Source organism: Daldinia vernicosa, assembly GCF_022497035.1.
Source record: "Daldinia vernicosa strain CBS 139.73 unplaced genomic scaffold F5Y00scaffold_15, whole genome shotgun sequence".
Classification (NCBI taxonomy): domain Eukaryota; kingdom Fungi; phylum Ascomycota; class Sordariomycetes; order Xylariales; family Hypoxylaceae; genus Daldinia; species Daldinia vernicosa.
Window position 1 is genome coordinate 143,004 of NW_025953931.1, and position 20,073 is coordinate 163,076.

Here is a 20,073-nt window from a genome sequence, read left to right on the forward strand (position 1 = left end):
CTTATCAACAAAGATCCAAAAAGGGTGTGCCAGATCCCGAACTGCTGCGCTGACGCAGAGCTATTATATACAATAAATACAATCATTATACATTGTGGCGTTTTCGGCTTTCCCAAGTCAGTAGCACCGGCTAACTGATGTCTGATCGTCACCGACTATTTCCGTTACCGTCCTTGAATCCTTCAAATCTCCAAATCTATGCGGGGGTTAGGAACGACTTTTTCCCCTCGACGGGTCCTTGCAACTTTCTTGGGGGTACCCCAGGCTTTTCCACCTTTCCCACCGTTTCCACCTCGCCTCGAGTCCCCAGGTCCCAAGAACCAAGGATTGCCAAGGCAAGGGGGCCCTATCAACCACAGCAGAGACCCCCGCTGTAACCACACACCGTGGTTTTACGTGGGGATAGAGTGGATGATTTAGTGGAGGTTTATTTCCACTACAACGCGCCGTATCCAACGATACCCAACAACCTTCCTCCTTCAGGGTCCACTATCGCCATCTAATAGCCCTACCTATTGCCCGGCCAGAGTTCGGTGAGATATTCCAAGGTCTTACCTCGTTGGAAAGATGCAGCGCGGATAGTACAGCCTGCATGAATTCTCAGGTGTTACAACTAAAGAAGGATAAAAAAAAAACTTCCCATGCGCGTCACATGAGTGAGAACTGACGAGACTTGTGCATGAGAGATTCTGGTTGGAAGAAATTCGCAATCAGATGTCCCCCTTCCCCCCAAGCGCACCAACAATCGCTTAATTTATACTCAAAGAGGAAGATGATGTTCAGAAGCTGGCCTGACTGGTGGAGACGCGGCGCCGCTGCGTGTTGACCCGAAGGCTGGCTGGCTGTAAGACCACGCGGCTGCATTGTTCTTCCAAGTCTACGGGAGGAGCTAAAGCACGATTTGTCCCGGCCGGTATCTCGCGTCAGGCTGCAAGCATGAACTACAAGTCATGTCGATCGGCATCAGTCATGGTTTGTGGCTTTTCTGTTTGCCAGGATCGAGTTAGTATGAAACATATAATTAGAAATAAATTCCACAGTAGGTATTAGCTAAAATCTCGAAAGATACGATAATAATAACAATCAACCATGTTTACGAGGTTTGCAAAGATCCGTACATAGCAACCAGTAACAATAGGAGTAGGAAATGAAAGGCTCGATTCCTATTGAAATTTGTAAGAAATATTCGCCCAGACCCGGAGAAAACTCGCGTTCATTTGGAGAGAAGACAGGCAAGTTTCAGCTACCTATTCATATTTTTCTCGTTGTAGTAAGCCGGATGATAGATCTTCATTCTAACCAACGAGGAGGAAAAAGGGGTACACATGGTATATATAATACGAGCACTCCAATACCCGGCGCCTGAGTGGCTTTGACAGCGTGAAAATGAAGTCATTATGCATACGAAGGATTCTTGCGAACATTAAAAATTCGAGCTGTCACATGCTTATCATAATGCATTTTTTTACTAACTATATACGAAGGAATGATTTGCGGATAAGGGCTTGAATGTAGTATACTAACCTAGTGTATACACAGATCTTAGATACCTATTACGAATGCAATGCACGTGGAAACGGTGGTAACTCTCCCCCCCTTACATCCCATCCTTACGGCGTGTAACGGCCCACCAAACTTCCCCAGGACCCTGTGAAATCTGGCTGTGTTTGGATGTCGGTTCCGTCTCCGAGGTGGAGAGCCGTCCGAGTACTCTTGGAGCATATGCCGTATGCTTTGAGGTTTGAAGGTGTCTCGGAAATCCAGTGCATGTAATCTGTGGTATTAAAAATTAGTAACCGGTGCAAGGAGTAGGAAATTAAATCGCTTCTTAACTTACCCTGACAATCTCCCGAACATCCCTGGTAGGACGGGCCGCTAAAGAAGGCCCAGGATGCGGATGCGTACGTGTATATATCGGAGCCGCCTTGGATGTAATTCGCGAATCCCATACGACATCTAGTATCTCCGCCGTCACACCATGAGAAATCCGGGTCTCCCCAGTTCTTAACGTCCGGTTCCCAAGGGGCTGGCGGTGTTTGCTGAACGTTATCGCCCTGGTCATAGTTCGTCTCCGACTGTAGCAAGCTAACCATCACGTTTTTCGCGTTCCGCAAGTTGAGCTGGTACAGCCACCAATGTTCACTGCCGAGCGCGTGGAGCCAGGTGCCTTTGGTAGACTCGACAAGCGTGCCGCCCTTTGCAGATATACTGCAGCCGCCGCTCCCTTCGATGAAGTGGTCGGCAACCCAATTCCACACATTCTCAACGTACACGGATGAGCTAGGGGTGAGATGCAATCCAATGAAAGCTGCCTGGCATTCGTTACTCGGATCACCGCAAGCGTCAGCGAGCGCGGACGCTCCAAGTGTGCCACCGACGGTAATTAGAGAATTCCACAAGGCTACATCCCCGGGGGACGAGCCTGCAATGTTAAATTGTAGAATGATAGCACCGGGAAGAACATCGGAGACGGTGAACCGCATGTCTTGGATTTGAGCCGTCCCAACGTCGCCATTTTCGCCGACAGAGACAACCGGTCTCGGATTAGCCGAGTCCTTGAACTTATCGCCGTTGCCAGTGATCGTCGCCCAAGCTTCGCCAACAATACGCGAGCCTTTCGGTATGATTAAAGTATCGTCTACTCTATACTTTCCGAATGGGAAATAAGCAATCTTGTTATTATCTGCCGCATACTGTAATACTTGGTTGAGTGTTCCCGACTCGTCCACAGTGTTGTCTCCCAGTATTTTGTGACCGCCGTTTTGGGCCGAATCTTTCACGTTGATGAAGTCCGAGACAGGGTTCTCTGCATAGCTGGGAGCGGGGACAACTGGATACTTGCCATTCGGTGCCAAAGCAGCGGGTCGGTTCAACGATGAAGACACGGGGCCGTAAATAGGATTACCGTTCACGGTGTTTCCATATGAATAGTTATCCACATGACTTTGAGGACCCAATGCTGTGTCTCCCCGCACATGAGCAATATCTGAGTTACTATCTTTGTCCAGGTTCTCGATTAGGAATGATGGGTATCCTGTTAGCTTCTTGTTAGTCTCTGACGACCTAACACTGTGTTATGAAGGGGTTGAAATTGTATTCTGGGTCTCGCGAATAAAATGGATTGAAAGTCATGGAGTGGAGAAATTATAAGGGTCAACCACGTGGGATCTCTACCCTTAGTAACGAGGACGATCACTGACCTGAAGTTATGAAAGTCACGCCAGAATTGATGGATTTTGCATCAATGAGTGCAATCCACGGAGAACCGCCGTCATGATTGACTGCGGTCCCAACGGTATCAAACGTCGCGCCGATAATACTAATAGTATTCCCGCCGTTTATCAGCATACCGACTGTGTTTTGGTAAAAATAAATACCCTTATAAAGGGCCTGTTGATGACCATTATGCCAAATTCCGTTCTAGGCCGATTTTATTAGTAACTTTCCCATCATGTCAATAGGAAGAGGGCGCTATGCTAATTACCTGACCACGTTCGACTCGAACGTCAGCTAGACCAAGAGTAGAGCCCCTCGTAAGTTGGATACCCGTATGTCCCTTGCCGTTAACAGATGATGCCATAACAATTTTAACATTCTGCAACTGAGCTGCTTGGGCAACTCCCCAGCCGAGTGCAGTGAATTCGTTACCTGATAATCATTGTTAGAAACAGATCCGAACACTCGCCATAATACCAGAACAATATTACCTCCTGGAATATTAGTAGTGTCAAGTATTATATTCTTTACTCCAACCGCAAAGGAAAGTTCTCCCTTCCCATCAGTTCCCGGATCCCGACCTGTGACACACAGTTAAAAAAGTCCACACCCTCTTTGTATGGCAAGACAGGCTTACCAGATAGGAGGGTTTGCTCTCCCGAGAAGCCGGCTGCGGCTTTGATTATAGGCGGCTGACTGAAGTTAGTGGGTATATATTAGAGGCGACTTATACACTCACGTCTGTGGCATCTCCCATAAGAATAGTATCGGTGTTCATTTCGATAGTTTCGCTGACTTCGTACGTCCCAGGTGGGATATAGACCACCTAGTTATTCCTTAGCCCACGATCAATAACCTTCATAGTAAACACATACCCTTGGTTGAGACGCCAACCACTGAGAATTCCGCTTATTACCATTACCGGCATCTTTTATGGCGTTCGCAATTCCAGGACCGTCGCCGGGCTTAACAGCGATGTATACCGGGTAGTTGTCATCGCCCAGGCCGGGCGCATAGCCGCGAGCCTGGCCTGTGTGGTCCATGTTGGCATACCAGAAGCTGGTAGCCCTTTTAGAGATGGTTTCGGTGTCTCCTATACCCCATGGGATACTGTAGCATGATGCCCCCCCTAGCAGAGCAGCAACAAAAAGCTTTAGCGCAGCCATATCGAAGATCGATAAAATGTATGAGCCTATGTTGAGACCCAGCAAGCTAGCTAAGATATTCTCCTCGCAAAGCTAGCGAGTGAAGCTATATATATGGGAGGTAGCATTAGGCTGGACTCCGACGGCATTTCCAATGGGGCTTATGAGGATGAGGTCCGCATACGAACTTGGCATTCGGACGCTACTTTTGATGACGCCAGCAATGCCTAGGTAGGGTTAAACCGAATACTCATACAATCCAGCAGTTGAAACTATGCTAAAGGTTCATGATGGTGTCGGATTTATTCGATTACAATTGAAGAGGTCGAATGTAATTTAACATTTAATTACCTAGACTTACGGCAGTTGAAGATGACATTTCGCCTTGTGGAAGAGGGTTGTCGTATTGTCCTTTCCTTGAGTAGCTATTAACTATGTCCAATAAGGAGGGCACATTGCATCCGGTCAGCTGAAGTCAACTCCGACCGCATTAATACATCATCTCACTTTACCTCTCACCGTGGCATTGACCACACCCCCTGAATCTTATGGGAGACTTTGACCTCGCGTAAACTGGTCAATAGTTCAACAATTTATCCAATTCTTCGCCTCACAATATTGATGCAGATCATATAAAAGTAGCCTGCTTCACGTCATGATGGAGCATCCTACGTATGAAAGACTTCGATCGGCCATAGTAGGTACATCGCAAATAGAGCCCCTATGTTTTCCGGACCTTCTAGTGAAGGAGTTACCCCGAGTCTACTACGTTTTCGAGGTAGCTGATACCATTATATTGCTATTATAAGGTAGGTGGATTTGCAGTAGCCCGATATAGAATTAGACCTTCCCTTTTGAAAGTAGCCAAGGGAAGGGAACGTAGCAAGTCGAGCTAACTTTAGATTTGAATTGACGATGCGATGCCCCCATACCGAGGTAGGTTAGGCAACTACCTAACCTAACCTACCTATTTATGCGATCCTCTGCTAATATTATTCGAAGCTCTCTATTCTGCGAACCCTTCAATTTTAATTTTTGAAGTTGAAACGCAAGCACTGTGCTATATTATAATGGACTGGTTTATATATGTTTACCTAGGTAATTATATTGATTACCTAAAGTACTTCGAATGCCTTATTAACTACCTCCTATCCTAACCTAACCCACCTATCCACCTATAATATATATTTCGTGTTTGTCTCTTACTAGCTACCTACGTATCTTCTAATAATGTTCAACTTGTATCTAACTTATACTTAACCAAATAACAATCATCCATTCAATTTTTGATTTATAATGATTTCACTATTAAATGGTTACTTCTCTTACTTAACTTACCTGGCTGATGCGCTATATACGACTGGACAAATAAGACAACTTAGGTCAATGGGATGTATTGAATCGTTGCCTTATTAACTATTCCTTAGGAAGTATTCTTCCAAGATCACCCTGCTTTGAAGTTCTGACTCAGATACAAAGCTATTACGCGCGCATGACAATAAGTTTGAGATCGACGATGAGCTTTATGATTATAAAGATTAAAGATATATACATAGTATTGGGCTCCATCAAGTTGTCATGCTGATTGACTTACGTAACCTTAGCCGCTTAATAGATTGCATAAGCCCTCGACGACAGTCTCTACGTTGTCAAATTGTTTGCTTCTCTAGCAAACGTGTATCCGCTTACCTGTTTTGATACCAAGATCCAGCAGTTCGGCATCGCCCCGTTCTTGGTTTCTTGTGTAACAGGAACGTGTTAAGTATATTAGCTTCAAGGAATTGATGTACTTTATGTCGATCTATGCAATCTAAAAATGTAGGGAGAATCTGTTGATCTACATAGGAGAAGTCTGTTAGGCAAGTCATTGGCCGGTTAGAGGGGAGTCTGGAAGAGCCTTTCTTTTCGACTCCGACTGGAACTACACCGACTGAAAAGAATCGAATAGTCTACGATTATTTTGGGTCTATCACGTTACGAGTTAATATTTTCTAGCATATTAAAACGTGTCCCTGTCATCGGGTCTTTGTGAAGGCATTTATATTAAGCTTATGATACTTTCCTCGGAACTTACTCGATCCTTGTCACTTGATTGACAACCTCAACTCCTCTGGCTGTAATGGCCTGAAATAACGATATAATTTTACAACGATGTTGCCATCCTATATAGTAGTATATAACAGGGAGTTGCCTCAACTTTAGGATTGCCCTTCAACTCGGCCATCATACTACGTCATATCCCGTCCGTCACCCGTAAACAAAAAATTGGATACCTCCTGAGGTTTAATCTCAAGTGGGATAAATCATTCCGTATTGATCCATATAGAGTGGCGTGGTAGATGTAGTTATATAGCTGTATACCCAAGTTAACGTAATGAATGACCAGTAGCAACAGGGAATACGTAGGGGTAAATAGGGAAGCAAAAACGATTGATACATACGTGGTTCGTCCGTCATGTTCGCGGTCAAAGCCCCCCCTCCCAGCCCAGAGGCTCTCCATTTTGAGCCGATGCAGGCTTTTCGGTTTGCCCTCGGCAATCCGTTTCTTCTCAAAGTAGACATAAGCAGCATAGAAGACCGGACTGGTGCAGCCGGAATTGGCACCTTTCTTGCCACGGAAATCGGCAAGTTGCTTCGACTGGAAACATTTGCCTTTGGGCTGTCTGAGTTGTGCATATATATCACGGCAAAACTGCGCGGCGGTCAAACCCGGCGTTTTGAGATGCGCGTTGATCTTCCTGCGAACCTCGTCACATGTGTTGTATACTGGGACAGAATCGGTCTCTTCACCAGGTAGATGAATGTTGCTAATATCCGTCCCGGATGCCAGTGGCGCAGTCATCTTGCTGGCGCCACTGGACCCAGCGGCAGCGGCAGCGGCAGCGGCAGCTTCAGCTTCGGTCTTCTGTCGCTTTTTCACATCCGGCATCTTGAGACCAGCGATCTCTCGCTGTTTGAACCATTTCCAAGCGTGGGTATAAGCGAGACTTTCGGCCCCATCCATACTTCCTCTCTTAGATAGAAATACGCTGACGCTTCTATGGGTGCTGGCGATGGCATCGCAGAACTCGCCTTTCTTCATAATGTTACTATCCAAGAGCTTATTGATTTTGCCCCTCACTTGATTGCAACTCATATCAATAAACAGATGATCAGTTTCGATATGGGAAAGGTCTTGCTTGTATGCGGCAATATCCTCATCTAGCGACGTTTCCGACTTGCGTTTCTTGCCAGCGGTAGCACCAGCCTTCGGGGCCGGTACAGCGGCTTCGGTCGCGGGAGGTTGTCCCGCAGCATTCTTGTCCAACGGTGGAAGAATGAGGGTCTGGTTTGCCCGACTACTAGCATCTTCAAGGGTTGGCCGCGCCGCCTATATTTTAGTTAATGAATTAGAACCGTTTTGTTAAATGCAGGGCTTGCTTTACCACGGAATCGAGAGTCGCCATAATTGTAGAACTCGAAATTTATCCTTCTAAGCTTTATTCATGAATATAACAAATGATAACTGTAAGTTGAAGAATAATACAAACGTAATACGGAGACGCGACAAGAGATCATTAGGTATACGCGACAACGCGGTGGTTTGTGCTGAAGCTGAATAGACCGAGCTTTAGCGCTAACGATTGAATTAACGTCACTTATACCTCACTAAAGCCTCACTAAAACCTCACTTATACTTCACTAAAATCTCACTGATACCTCACTAGAACCTCACTAATATTCATCAAGACGATCTACCTAGACGATAATCCTAAACCTCCCCTATATCCGACTCCAATCTTCATCTATCATACATAATAGCTCTTAGGCTAAATCATTTATCTGAGGCGGCGGTTCTGCTCAGCGTTGCTACGCTTCTTCAAGCGGTAGTTGATTGCCCGCTTGCGTGCAGCAGGGGACTGGGTGAAAGCCGCTGAGCCTCCAAACGGTCCTGCAATTGCATTGTTCCGAACTCTCACAATGCAGACGTTCTGAGCATCGCCGACAGTAGCGTCGCAGGTCATTCCTGCGGGCATCTGTACAGTCAAGGGAAAGTCCGTATTGGTGGCTGTGGATAATCCTAGGAATCCTGAGCCCGGAACATCCTGAGTTACTTCGGCGGTCTTGAACGCGTCAGGGTCCTGACCACCCGAGGTTCCGTCGACGGCGGCTTCGATCGGACCAGCACCATCTTGATTGATCTGTCGGAATGTCATGGTGATTGAACCGTCATCTGCACATGTGGGGAGACCCGATGTAGCACCCTGACCAGCTGTAGAGGCAACCGAGGTTTCTTCAGCCGTCTCGGTCTTGGTTCCCGCGCCGGTCTTAGCTTTATTACCACCAGCGCCACCAGTGAGACCCGAAAGCAAGTCCTTCAGTGCTCGAGGGAAGGAAGTGCTCTTCTTTGCTACGTTTGCCGGGATGTCGTCTTCCACACCGGTACCAGAACCATTGTTAGTTGGAACCGTTGCGCCTGCTCCCATGAAATTCTGGATCATGACAGCGGGGTCGATAGGACCATTGCCTTGGGTCCGGCCCAGAGCACTCGCCTTGCCCGATGATATCTCACGGTCTCTGATGATTGCCGTATCGGCCTGTGACCCGCAAGAGTTGGAGGTGCAGTCTCGGGGCGTACCATCGGCAACTATTTTTCATCAGTACGCAATATCAATGCACGGGATAGATCCTCAACATACCGCTAAGTCCGGGCATCACCACGCCATTCGCTCCCTTGATAGATGTCACAAGACCGTGACTATAAACAGTGGCAAGAAGGCCAGAAGTGGCAATGAGTGAGTAGCGCATCGTGACGACTTGACGACTTGACGACTTGGAGAATGGAGAATTAATAAACAGGAATTATGACGTTAAAATATGCCACCAGGGCTGTCCTCAAGACAATGGAAGAGAATTATGAATTAAATGGATTGTAAATTGAAGGTTTTTGTTGTAGTGCTGACGAGAGTAGAATCATTGCTAGACTGCGATTCATCTCGAGTCTTATATACACCATTTTTGCTGAAGCAAGTATCAATCACACAAGCCATCTATCTCGCTGACTTCGACCTAATAGCCTCTATCTTGCGAAAATGTTGCCCGAAGTTTCCGAAACCATGGACAAAACACTTAAGAAATAGTTTCGTAGCCAATCGCATTTTAGAATTGAGTATTCCCACTTTTCCCATCTAACGAACTAATCGCCTCCTTGGCTTCAAAACAAGCATTTAGAACTCATTGAGGCTGAGCCACGCTGATACGAGGAGTTATCACGTTTCGAACTCTCCGAGTCTTGATAAGTCTCCTAAGGGCGCTAGAAAAGATATGGAATATAGCAACTTTCCAGAATCGCGTTTAGCATTGCTATACCTAACGCAGAACGCCAAGTCCCGGAACTACCGCCCGCCAAGAGAACGCTGAGGCTCCCGGGTTGAGACACCGCAGCAGGGGCTCAAACATCCCCTGGGGAAATCTGTTTTCTGGGGAGACTGAAACCAAAATGATTGGCCAATTGGCGAATCCTTCTTGATTCACATCAAGGCCTCTTTTGGACTTTGTTCCGAATATGTTATGTTATCAGAGGCTGCCGTATCATCTCCTTGTATTCTACGCATAATTCGATGTGCGGCTACCGATGCGTTTAGCGGGAAGCTGCCCTTGCGGACATCTTTGCGAATCCTGAACATCATTTGAGATCTTTGGGCTCTCGGCCAATATGTATCAGATATCCCCAGCCCCGTCCACCAGCCACTCAGAGTCTCGGCTAAGGTCTCATGGTCTCTAGGGACTTGATTAGGAATAACTGACTATACCCGATGGTGGTGTAGATTGTACCAATCGCAAAAACTTGCCAGTTTTGGCGCATTGGACCAATATCTGTTGTCTCGGCGATTGCTACCGTGACACGAAGTAAAATATCAAATCGGATACGACACATGATATTGGGAATACTACCTTGCTGCTAAGTTAGAACCAACCATGTATGTGAATAAAAGATACATACCCTACTAGGTAAATAATAGTATTTTATCCTCATCTGCAATACGCCAGAAAAGGGGGAAACGATTATAAACATGCTGTACGACCTTGGCTCGCTATAGCCGCCTATTGCATACGGGCTCGTGTGTCGAGAGCCTACCTAATGTATAGGGCAGTCAAAGCAGACTCTTGGATTTTTATCCAAGGGAACAGCCACAGTCAATATTTCGTCAGTGGTTGGGGAACTTATCTTTAAGCGACCCCTCGCACATCAGCCAGTCCAGGCCTAGGGCGGTAGTTGATCTTGACAGCATCGCTATCCGAGCTGGTAGGTAATCCTCATCAGTTTATTTTTACTCTCTATTTTATAAACAAGAAGTGGTTACTAACTTTGCTCTCTTTGCCTCGAAAAACCCAGTTTCTCGTGGATCACTAGCATGAGATGGACATCTATCATCCCTATGGTCCTTGCTAAGTAATACATTGACGGGAAAAGCCACTCCGAACCATGTAGTTCAGTCTTCGAGTATACATGTAAAAGCAAGCAGGATTATCTTATTTCACGAATCGACCGATCCTATCGGTACGACGTGCTGAGGAGAACGCCCCTATCAGGTCTGTCCCAATTAGGAAACCGCTCTCTGATTGGTTCTACCGCAGCTGGAATCTATAGTACTACTCTATGTTGTGATTATAGGGGACAATGCATAGAACCAATGTATGGTAAACGTAGATGTATAGAAGAAGACCGAAGTTTTCACTTAATCGTCCCGGGCTTTGCGGAAGCCGATAGTCCAAAGTCCGTAGAATAGGAGGATAAAATGGCGTATTTCTCCCATCCATCTCTACTGGTTGTCATAGACACTCACTACCTATATCATTTTCAATTAACAGCCTTCCATTATTATTATTCTAAGTAATCGCTAAATATCGTACAAAAAACTCCCTTTCGACAGATATAAAAATGGTGTCATCTTGGGAATTTGTATCTGAGCAACGGCAAAAGCTCCCCGTCCTCGCTACGACGGAAACTTGTGCTGGGAAAACGTACATCGTTACAGGCTCCAATACCGGCCTAGGGCTTGAGGCCGCGAAACATCTAGTCCGCGTCCGGGCTAAGAAGGTAATCATCGCAGTCCGAAATCTCAAAGCAGGGGAAGCGGCAAAGGCCGAGATCGAGTCCGCGACGAACAATCGCGGCATCGCCGAGGTATGGCATCTCGACTTGGCAAGCTTTGAGTCCGTCAAAGATTTTGCGAAGATGGCTACCGAGAAATTAGATCGTATCGACGGTCTGATCGAGAATGCTAGTATTGCGCTTGACAAGTTTGCTCTTGCAGAGGGGTACGAGTCGACTGTCACTATCAATATTTTGAGCACATTTCTTCTAGCGATCCTCCTCATTCCAAAGATGACCGAGACAGCGAAACGCTTCAATATCCAGCCTCACTTGACTATCGTTACGAGCGAGGCTGGATTTGCAGCCAAGGAAGCCTTCGATAGTGTAAAGGATAATCTAATGACGAAGTTGAATGACCCGAAAACGTCGGATATGAATCAAAGGTTCGAAATTCTTAGCTTTTACGGAAGTCCAGTTGTCTTCTAATGTCTTGTATTACAGATATGCTCTTAGCAAGCTCCTCCAATATTTCGCAGGCCACCACCTCGCAACCCTCCTACCAGTTTCAAAAACGGGGGTTATCTTGAACCTTGTGAACCCTGGCCTATGCAGGACGGCGCTTAGCCGACATGTAAGATTCCTTTGGCGTTTGCAGATTGTCACCGTGGCCTATTTGCTCGGGAGGACTGTTGAAATGGGTAGCCGCACGCTGCTGCACGCAGTGGTAGCTGGGGAAGAGAGCCACGGGTGTTATGTCTCGGCTTGCGAGGTTAGGGAGTAAGTAATTATTTTACGCTATTGTCGTTAGATTACTGACGTGTTGTCAAGACACCAGGTACCCAGCTGGGTAAACAGCGAGGATGGTAGGAAACAAGGAAAGCTTATATGGGACGAGATATCAAGGGTTCTAGAGACAGTTAGTCCTGGTTGTCTGAGTGAAGTGTTGTAATAAGGGCGGCATTTAATGCACTATTGATTAGGAGTTCTATAAACATGATTTATTAATATCGAAGCTTGATAGTAAATATAATCCCTTACACAGTTCGATAAACATTCATACGGAGCCTAGCAAAGAGCGGCTGTGTTATTTAGGCATATAACCCTATTAAGATCATTCACACGCTTAGGTACAACTTAAACGATTCCATAGTAATCGTCCTGGTTCATCATGAAGAGCGTTGATCCAGGGAAACTTAGAGAAATTTTGACATACGTCCTCCCAACTTTGGAGACCCAAAGATAGAATAACTTGCTTTATCCTTTGCGTCAACTTCTCATCCCCAGATGTTTTGAATATTGTTATTTCTGCCATGAATAAAGCCCAGAGGATAGCTTCCTTGTTTTCTGCATCCTCAGTAAATTCTTTCTGGGCAAGGACTCCTATTTTCTGGCGGAGAAGAGGTAGATCGGGGAGTCTATGCATAAGGGAAAGTAGGAAATTGGCCATTATCATCAATAGCCCCATGTGTATGATATTCTCGAAACTATCGGTTTGGTCTGTGTTAAGGGGTCTGACGTGAACGAGTCGGTAGCCGATGAGGATGAGGGTGTCATGATACGTGTACCCATCCATCTTAGTACCATCGGCGACCTTCTCGTTAAGAAACCAAGTAAGACTCATTATGTCTGTCCAGACCTCTTTCATACGGGGATTCAGCTGCACGAAAGGCTGCGATGTGAGTAAGCCAGATATTTGAGACGTCCCAAGTCTCTCACGGAGCCAGTTCAGACTGGCAACACCCGGCACTTCGTCGACGCTAAACCGTGTAGGCAATCCTAAATAAATAGCGAACTCAAGATCGGCCCTACTGTGATATTAGGACACAGTCATACATAGTGTTTATGGCGACGTTCCTTACCTGAATATCTTTTGAGCAAGCTCTGGTTTATCTTTCATAAGCTGGGAGATCCCACCACGGAGCTCAACCATCTTCTGAAGCCCTCTGAAATGAACCAAGCCTTGGTCATACTGACCACACATCCGCTCGTACTGGAGCATAGCAACTACTGAGGCTAGTGTCATGTCTGACAACGCCTCACCCCCGGATAGTCTCTGATTGACTAGGCGGAGGCTGTTTGATAGATGACTCAACCCTTCGGTAGAATCCTCAGAGTTTGTAGTTAATAGATTTTTAGCAGCAATAGACATCGCTATGGAACAGTGAAAGTCTTCGAACCGTTAGCTTGTTCGTATACGCGGGTTCGGTAGGGTGACTTGCATGCTTCATCTACAAACCAGAACTGGATCCATATCGATCCAGATACAGAGAAATCAATGGCATTGCCAAGACCGGGCATATGAGGGACGCTGATAAGGAATGCGAAGGCTAGACGATGGTAAGAAGTACGCTCATATGAATAAACATCTATGACAATAGTCGTGGGCTCGACCGCTACCTTTTTGAACAAGAGTTCTAGATCCAGGGGTTGACTCGACTGGTAGGGAGAAAACGGATAAGCTGTCGCCAACTTGAGGTTCTATCGTGGGTAATGCCGTGTGATGGTGCTGGGAGACCAACTGTTTGGTTTTATACCCAGACTTAGCAACATCAGCTTTGATCGTGGCTCTTCTTCCCCGCGATGGGTGCTTTTTGCCGACATTCCGACCCTTCGCCGCTTGACTACGGATCAACTTTCTCGTATTGCGATCAATTATAGTATTGTCGACGAATTCAAAGGGCATTGTTCCTTATACTAATAGGTCTGTTCAATGAATATATAAGTCTTAGTCTGAGATTCATGATGGCATCAGATGAAATAACTCTTAAGAATAGGAGACTCATGATCATGCATCGGGTACCCTATTAGTGGCGGATATATCGGAGTTAATAAATCACGCTCGTCTCGATTAATAGAATACCCAAGTACTTAACACTGTGTCTAAACCAATGTGAAAAATGTTTCTGCATTCCTTCTCTACAATCCATGTCTTTTATCTTAAGAACTTTCACGAACAAATATCCTCTTGATCGCCCTCCTCCTCCTCCTCTTGATTTTGTCCCCCGTAATAATTTCGCCTTAGATCCTGAGTCATAGATGCTACCCTGCGAACCCATTCATCACGATCCTCTTCTTGCAAGGGGGCATTATTGAGAGCCGCGTCGACTTTAGCTCCGAATGGTGATAGTCTATTATACTGAGATGTTGGAGCGTATGGTTCTTCTGTTGCCCAGCCGCGGCGAGGCGATGCCGTGGGCGTTCTTCTCGGTGGGAACTCTGATCCAGCTCTGCCACGTGCGGTTGACCGGGCTTGTCTTCGCTGTTCTTCTAACCTCTTCTCTTGCCTCTGTTCTTTTATCCTCTCTTCCTCAATTTCTCTGTCCTCATCCCACATTCTTCGGAAGAGCTCTTGGTACTGGACTAATGTAGTCACTTCCTGGCGAAGACGGATAAGTTGGGAAAGGAGGAAAAGTCCGAGACAGATGGACACGAGAGTCGAAGTCCACCAGAAAAGTCCTTTAGTGTTGTCTTTGACGTCATCTAGCTAAATGCGACCCGTGTATGATTAGTTCGGTAGGCGCATACCTAGATTTCTTTTTTTTTTTCCCCCTGACTCACCGAGTTCTGAAGATGGGTTAAGTATTTGATAGTACCATGTACAGCGGCTGATAATTGATCAACATCCTTCCCTTCGTACGAGATGTCAATATTCGATTGTCCACTCATGACTGCTTTGCTTCAAATAGACTAATACCAAAGCTCTTGTTGTTTCTTGTAGCAGCAACGAACATAATGCGAGTTTTTCTCTTAAAAAGTTCGTGCTCATAAATGACAATACGGATTGGCTCGGGATTCCATGACAAGTCCTTGTGGTCCGTATTGGAATGTAGTATAGACAAAGACCCGAATTATTGAACTTCTCCTAATAGAGCTTTCGACTCGAATTAGAATCCGTTTTCAAACCAAAGAAGTTTTTACACTAGTTACTAAAGAATACCATACTGGAAGACAAAACTACCTAGACATCGAGCCGCAGCGTTTACCATTTGGTATCCATAAGTACACGAATCTAACGTCTATTTGTAACCACGTGCTTTCAATACGATAATAGGGAGCCATTTAGGATTGTAGCGCACATATACTTACTAATCTTGTTACAATTTAGATACTCCGGTATAGGTATAGGTATAGGTATAGGCTAAGGCTTTGTTAAACCCTCGAGTCGCGATCGTGCATTGAAGAGCTAATACGAGTTAAGAGTCCTGACACCTCAAATGGACTTTTCCACTCGTAGATCATCGCAAGACCTAGTTGGTAAAATTTACCGAATCACCCCAGTCGTGGATGAGAGCTGCGAATTTAGGACACTGTTCTTGGCCCTTGGCGAGAGATACGCCTTCATCACCCTTATAGGAGAATTGTCTCGCTGCCTGACTATGAGCGTATGCGATAAAGTCAGGAGCCGAGACCGGGGGGTTAGCTCCATCCTCTCGAAGCTGTCTAAAGACCGTTTGGATTTCCTCAACTTGGGATTTCAATGTAGCAACTGAGTCCTCGACTTGCTGATCTTCATAGACATGTCCACCCATTTGAGAGCTGGCGGCGGCGCTATCAGCTATTATGGAGTCTAGGAGGAGTTGGGATCCGAGTTCTGCATCTGTAAGCTCAGCCTTGGCGGCTTTCTCGAAGAACAGATGTATATTTTTTGAGAGGTCATCGCCCTTCTTCTGTCGCGAGGTGACGTAGTGATCAAGCTTTCTAATTTGCATATGTGGAGTGAGCGCGTTAGCTTTATTAACGTCTATCGGGACGGAGCCGTAGAGTTCCATCTGACGCCGAATACTCTCGAGCAATGTGTGGTCCTTTACTTTGCTGCTTTCCCTTTTTTGGTCTGAAGGGGGATTCTTGGCTAGTCTTTTGGTTACGTCCAACTCTGGTGTGTTGTTTATATGGGTAAACGTGCTGAGAAGGGACTGGTGATAATAAGCTAGCATCTTAATACGATCTGCCAGGAGACGGAGGCGTTCATTCATGAAACCAAGAACAGCAGATGTCTATATTAAGTCAGTTATAGGTTTAGGTGTTGGAAATGGAAATAGCAACTTACATAGCGAGAAACGGTCGCATCACGTACAGTCTGACGCTCAGAGCACGTTTCGACCTTCCCTAGGATGGGCTTGAGAAATTCTTTCTCTACCACCATATGCGCAAGCGGCACCATCTCATCCCACAGAGATTGTATTTCAGCATATACATCATCACGCTCATCATTAATGGCCTGCGCATTGCCAGGCGCGAAAGAAACCTGTTTATTAGGAATAGACGAAGTCTCCAGGAAAACAGTATCTAACGATGCGCGGCATTTTGTAGCTAGCGATAAAACGATTCTATTGTTTGGTTAATAGCAGTGTAAAATCGGAGATACGGAATATACTTAACTGATTGGCATGGCGTCTGGCTGTCCGAAGAATCGCATCGTCATCGATAACATCGTCGCCTAGCTCACAATATAGGGCATTTAATTTACTAAGAATGTGATCATAGGATACAACCGTGGTTTCGAAAACTTGCTTTGGGGTAACAGATTTTAACCTTTCGTTGCCGTCTGCCTCTAACGAGGTAGACTTGACTTGGGCGATCCCTTCAAGTTGACTCGTATGGTGGCTGATTTTATCTTCTAGCGTATGGATCTTTCCGATATTAGTATTAAAAACTATTCAACCTTTGGGATTCGTTTATACCTTTGATTTGAGTAAATCTTTCCTGAGAGACAGAGCGGAGATCTTCTGCTTTACTATAGACACTTCGTCATTGGTTTCTGAAGGCCGCTGTAAATTAGCGATACTACGGCGAACATAGTCTTTGTATTTCACGAGAAGTTTTTCAAGGACATTATTATACTGATTCATGTCATGGAGAGCAGCCTTGACCGCGTTATGATCAATGGTCTTCTGACTAAATGGCATCTCGGAAAATATGTCCACTTCCCCACGGGATTGGTTTGATCGGTGGCCACGATTAGCTGACTGAAGAGAGTTCAGACTGCGATGTATGTTAACAACAGATACCTAATGTATATCAGATGAAAGTGGTCTGACGTACTACTTCGACTCGTCCTCCGACAGCACACTCATGGGACCGTTCGATTCAGCTAATGAAACTAAGCGGACCCATTCGGGAGATGCCTCGTTATAGATAAACGACTTGAGTAGATCCTTTTGATTTTCGTTCGTGGCATTTACAGCCTCACAGACTTGATTAAAGAGACGCATCTCGGCCTCTGACAAGGCCGGAAGACTAGCCATCTTGAAATATGGCAAAGTAGACTACTTATGAGATATCAACTGTCAGACTTCATATGCAGCTATAATACGAGATGTAGGTAGTACGGGAGAGAAAGGGGGTAAAAGGGGCGAAAGGGGTCGAACGCCAAATGAACGGGCACTGATTCAAAAGACCTAATGCGGTGTAGTTGAGTGATTTAGTCTTCGTATTATCGAAAAAGTAAGACGACACGGCTGAAAACGCATCGGGTGTTTCTCATGGATAGAGATGATGCTAACTAAGATGGTTGCATAGAGCGGTAGACCCCAGCTACAAGATGGCATACTGACCTAAGACGTTGGCTCGTTCCGGCGGATGGAATCGGTACCGCGGACAATCCGGTGACCCGCTCCGTAAATCACCGATATTGGAAACTGTAGCCGGTACGCGGTAATGTCACAATACTGAATCTAGAACGGCCTGGGGAACCTCAAAGATTGAGCGTGGATCCTTGACTCTGAATATTGCGATACTCTCATTTGCTAGTATGAAAAAGCGCTCATGGGCTAGATAAGTCTAGCCGTAGGCTAAATCAGTCGTGACATGAAGCTTAGGGAGCTGATGTATGGCAAGTTTGACCGCTTTCGTCGAGGAGGTTGATCTAGGCTACCTAGGAAGCCAGCTTGAGTCGAAGGATTATGACAAGGATTGTAACTTCTGAAGAATCATTTGGCCGCTTGTAGCTTCATGTAAGCAAGGATATAGTAAAGGGGAGGGGATAAGCTTGTTGCATTGGTGTGCACCGGTTTGTTTCACGATATCCGAGGTGACATGGATAAGAAGAATGGTAAACGCGAAAATAATGGGGAATTTTGTTTACACCTAAGGTAAAATTCAGAATTCCCCACAACTGCCCGCATACATTAGGTACCTAGGTACATTAGGTTCAACCTTATGTCCCTTAGTATAATATTTCCACATACATGCATTCTGGATTAGCATAAGCTGCGGTAATTGCATTGCAAGTTCTTATCAACAGTCAACAATCAACAAAGATTTCAATCACTCAACTTCTTTTAACTGGTTACATAGAAGAAAGAATCAAGTTCTCATTTCGACATAACTAACTAAATGATAGTAAAAGTCTAGGCATAGCTACTCTTTTTACCTTATTGTACATTTACATACTTAAATCAAGCTTCAGCGAAAGCTTAGCGGAATTCCTTCATAACATCAAGAGCCAACGGTCAAACAGCAATTGGCTGTTTTTTAGGACAAGGATCTTTCCAGACCAGAGCCGCAACCAGCCGCTAAACAACCTGGACTTGCAGCAAATCGCAGGTACAAAATCACACCTGCATAGGTATACCCACATTCACGATCCAAGGTCCTAACTACAATCACCGCTTTTCTTGGAAAATTAGTAGACAGGCTATACTTACCTAGGTAGGTGCCTTATATGGGCAATGTTAGCCATGATTCTGAGAAAGGACATCATATTTGGGATCTTCTGTGAATCCTTATATGCATAAGTATCCCTGCGAATGATGTCAATGAGGCTGTTGGTAACAGTTACCATGCGTCGTGTTTCTGTGACAAAATTGAGGCGATCCGCCACGTTCGTCTGTTCAGAAATAGACTGACAATGACGTACAGTAACATCAACCATGAGGCTACAATGGTAGCCCCGTCAGAACGATACGGATTTACTTAAGCTTGAAGATGAACAAATCCAGATTGACACCCATTTCTGACTTTGCCGCGTTAATGTCCAGGACGGCTCGCATCGCTGCGCTTGTCTCATACGCTGTGTTTGCAAGCAAAGGGTCCTGAATGGTCCGCCCCCAAACTGTACCACCTTAGTCCAGCGGTCAACCATTCATTTCCTAAAAAAAGGGACACGAGCTCTTCTTTATCATGGCTTTTTCTAAAGTCTAGCTCTAAAGTGCGCTGTTACTCTTAAACATCTTCACAACATCTTCACAGGTTAGCTCAAGACCTACTTCGGCTTAGTCTTATTCTCTCTAGATAGTCAGTCTCGGCTGTTAGATCTGGAAAACTGCAAACCGACGGACATGATACAAGATCTAATTCTCTGTCAAGATGGGACGTCCCAGCACTCTGTCTAGACACCGGCCATGCGTTTGCATGCGTATGTGCCGACCCGTTTCCGCCATCCCTCCCCGTCGCCATGTCAAAGTGACAGCGGCCGAATGTACCGACATTCAAGACTTGAGCAATGGTAGAAAATGTAGATTACCATTGGGCAATGCTGCTGTGACTGAGCCATATTTTTTCTTCTTTTGTTTTAGCTTGTGCTCGTGAGTCTGTATCACATTCTCGCCGTCGTTGTACCTACTAGGGCCCGCCCGGTTGCCCACTTGCCTGGCTAAATGCGTGAGACGTCATGGAACCATGGAACCGTATCTC

General features: G+C 45.7%; 7 protein-coding genes across 7 annotated transcripts; 1 reads left to right on the top strand and 6 right to left on the bottom strand.

The window, feature by feature from the left end:
* Positions 1 to 1,430: 1,430 nt before the first annotated feature.
* Positions 1,431 to 4,759, bottom strand: F5Y00DRAFT_35873 (glycoside hydrolase family 55 protein). The gene is made up of 9 exons (XM_048013539.1): positions 4,723 to 4,759; positions 4,092 to 4,588; positions 3,956 to 4,042; positions 3,854 to 3,908; positions 3,708 to 3,797; positions 3,485 to 3,648; positions 3,201 to 3,420; positions 1,838 to 3,034; positions 1,431 to 1,774 (listed from the first exon to the last, which is right to left on the bottom strand). The coding sequence occupies exons 2-9, from the start codon at positions 4,380 to 4,382 to the stop codon at positions 1,611 to 1,613; spliced, it is 2,268 nt and encodes a 755-aa protein (XP_047866206.1). The 5' UTR covers positions 4,383 to 4,588; positions 4,723 to 4,759; the 3' UTR covers positions 1,431 to 1,610.
* A 1,635-nt stretch (positions 4,760 to 6,394) lies between these two features.
* Positions 6,395 to 7,930, bottom strand: F5Y00DRAFT_233022 (uncharacterized protein). The gene is made up of 3 exons (XM_048007245.1): positions 7,787 to 7,930; positions 6,803 to 7,731; positions 6,395 to 6,714 (listed from the first exon to the last, which is right to left on the bottom strand). The coding sequence occupies exons 1-3, from the start codon at positions 7,805 to 7,807 to the stop codon at positions 6,651 to 6,653; spliced, it is 1,014 nt and encodes a 337-aa protein (XP_047866207.1). The 5' UTR covers positions 7,808 to 7,930; the 3' UTR covers positions 6,395 to 6,650.
* Positions 7,931 to 7,937: 7 nt separating this feature from the next.
* F5Y00DRAFT_233023 (uncharacterized protein) lies at positions 7,938 to 9,496 on the bottom strand. Its single transcript, XM_048007246.1, has 2 exons — positions 9,041 to 9,496; positions 7,938 to 8,988 (listed from the first exon to the last, which is right to left on the bottom strand). Exons 1-2 carry the CDS (start codon positions 9,147 to 9,149, stop codon positions 8,180 to 8,182), a joined length of 918 nt encoding a protein of 305 aa, XP_047866208.1. The 5' UTR covers positions 9,150 to 9,496; the 3' UTR covers positions 7,938 to 8,179.
* Positions 9,497 to 11,283: 1,787 nt separating this feature from the next.
* Positions 11,284 to 12,388, top strand: F5Y00DRAFT_260578 (putative short-chain dehydrogenase/reductase family protein; the record flags this gene model as incomplete). The annotated part of the gene is made up of 3 exons (XM_048011034.1): positions 11,284 to 11,882; positions 11,941 to 12,216; positions 12,268 to 12,388. 3 exons carry the CDS (start codon positions 11,284 to 11,286, stop codon positions 12,386 to 12,388), a joined length of 996 nt encoding a protein of 331 aa, XP_047866209.1.
* Positions 12,389 to 12,424: 36 nt separating this feature from the next.
* F5Y00DRAFT_35897 (uncharacterized protein) lies at positions 12,425 to 14,254 on the bottom strand. Its single transcript, XM_048013540.1, has 4 exons — positions 13,837 to 14,254; positions 13,659 to 13,766; positions 13,299 to 13,608; positions 12,425 to 13,244 (listed from the first exon to the last, which is right to left on the bottom strand). The coding sequence occupies exons 1-4, from the start codon at positions 14,120 to 14,122 to the stop codon at positions 12,563 to 12,565; spliced, it is 1,386 nt and encodes a 461-aa protein (XP_047866210.1). The 5' UTR covers positions 14,123 to 14,254; the 3' UTR covers positions 12,425 to 12,562.
* Positions 14,255 to 15,395, bottom strand: F5Y00DRAFT_35918 (uncharacterized protein). The gene is made up of 2 exons (XM_048013541.1): positions 14,998 to 15,395; positions 14,255 to 14,923 (listed from the first exon to the last, which is right to left on the bottom strand). The coding sequence occupies exons 1-2, from the start codon at positions 15,103 to 15,105 to the stop codon at positions 14,387 to 14,389; spliced, it is 645 nt and encodes a 214-aa protein (XP_047866211.1). The 5' UTR covers positions 15,106 to 15,395; the 3' UTR covers positions 14,255 to 14,386.
* Positions 15,396 to 15,686: 291 nt separating this feature from the next.
* Positions 15,687 to 17,684, bottom strand: F5Y00DRAFT_252355 (uncharacterized protein; the record flags this gene model as incomplete). Its single annotated transcript, XM_048009930.1, has 5 exons — positions 15,687 to 16,433; positions 16,487 to 16,766; positions 16,819 to 17,069; positions 17,121 to 17,421; positions 17,482 to 17,684. 5 exons carry the CDS (start codon positions 17,682 to 17,684, stop codon positions 15,687 to 15,689), a joined length of 1,782 nt encoding a protein of 593 aa, XP_047866212.1.
* Between the last annotated feature and the right edge of the window lie 2,389 nt (positions 17,685 to 20,073).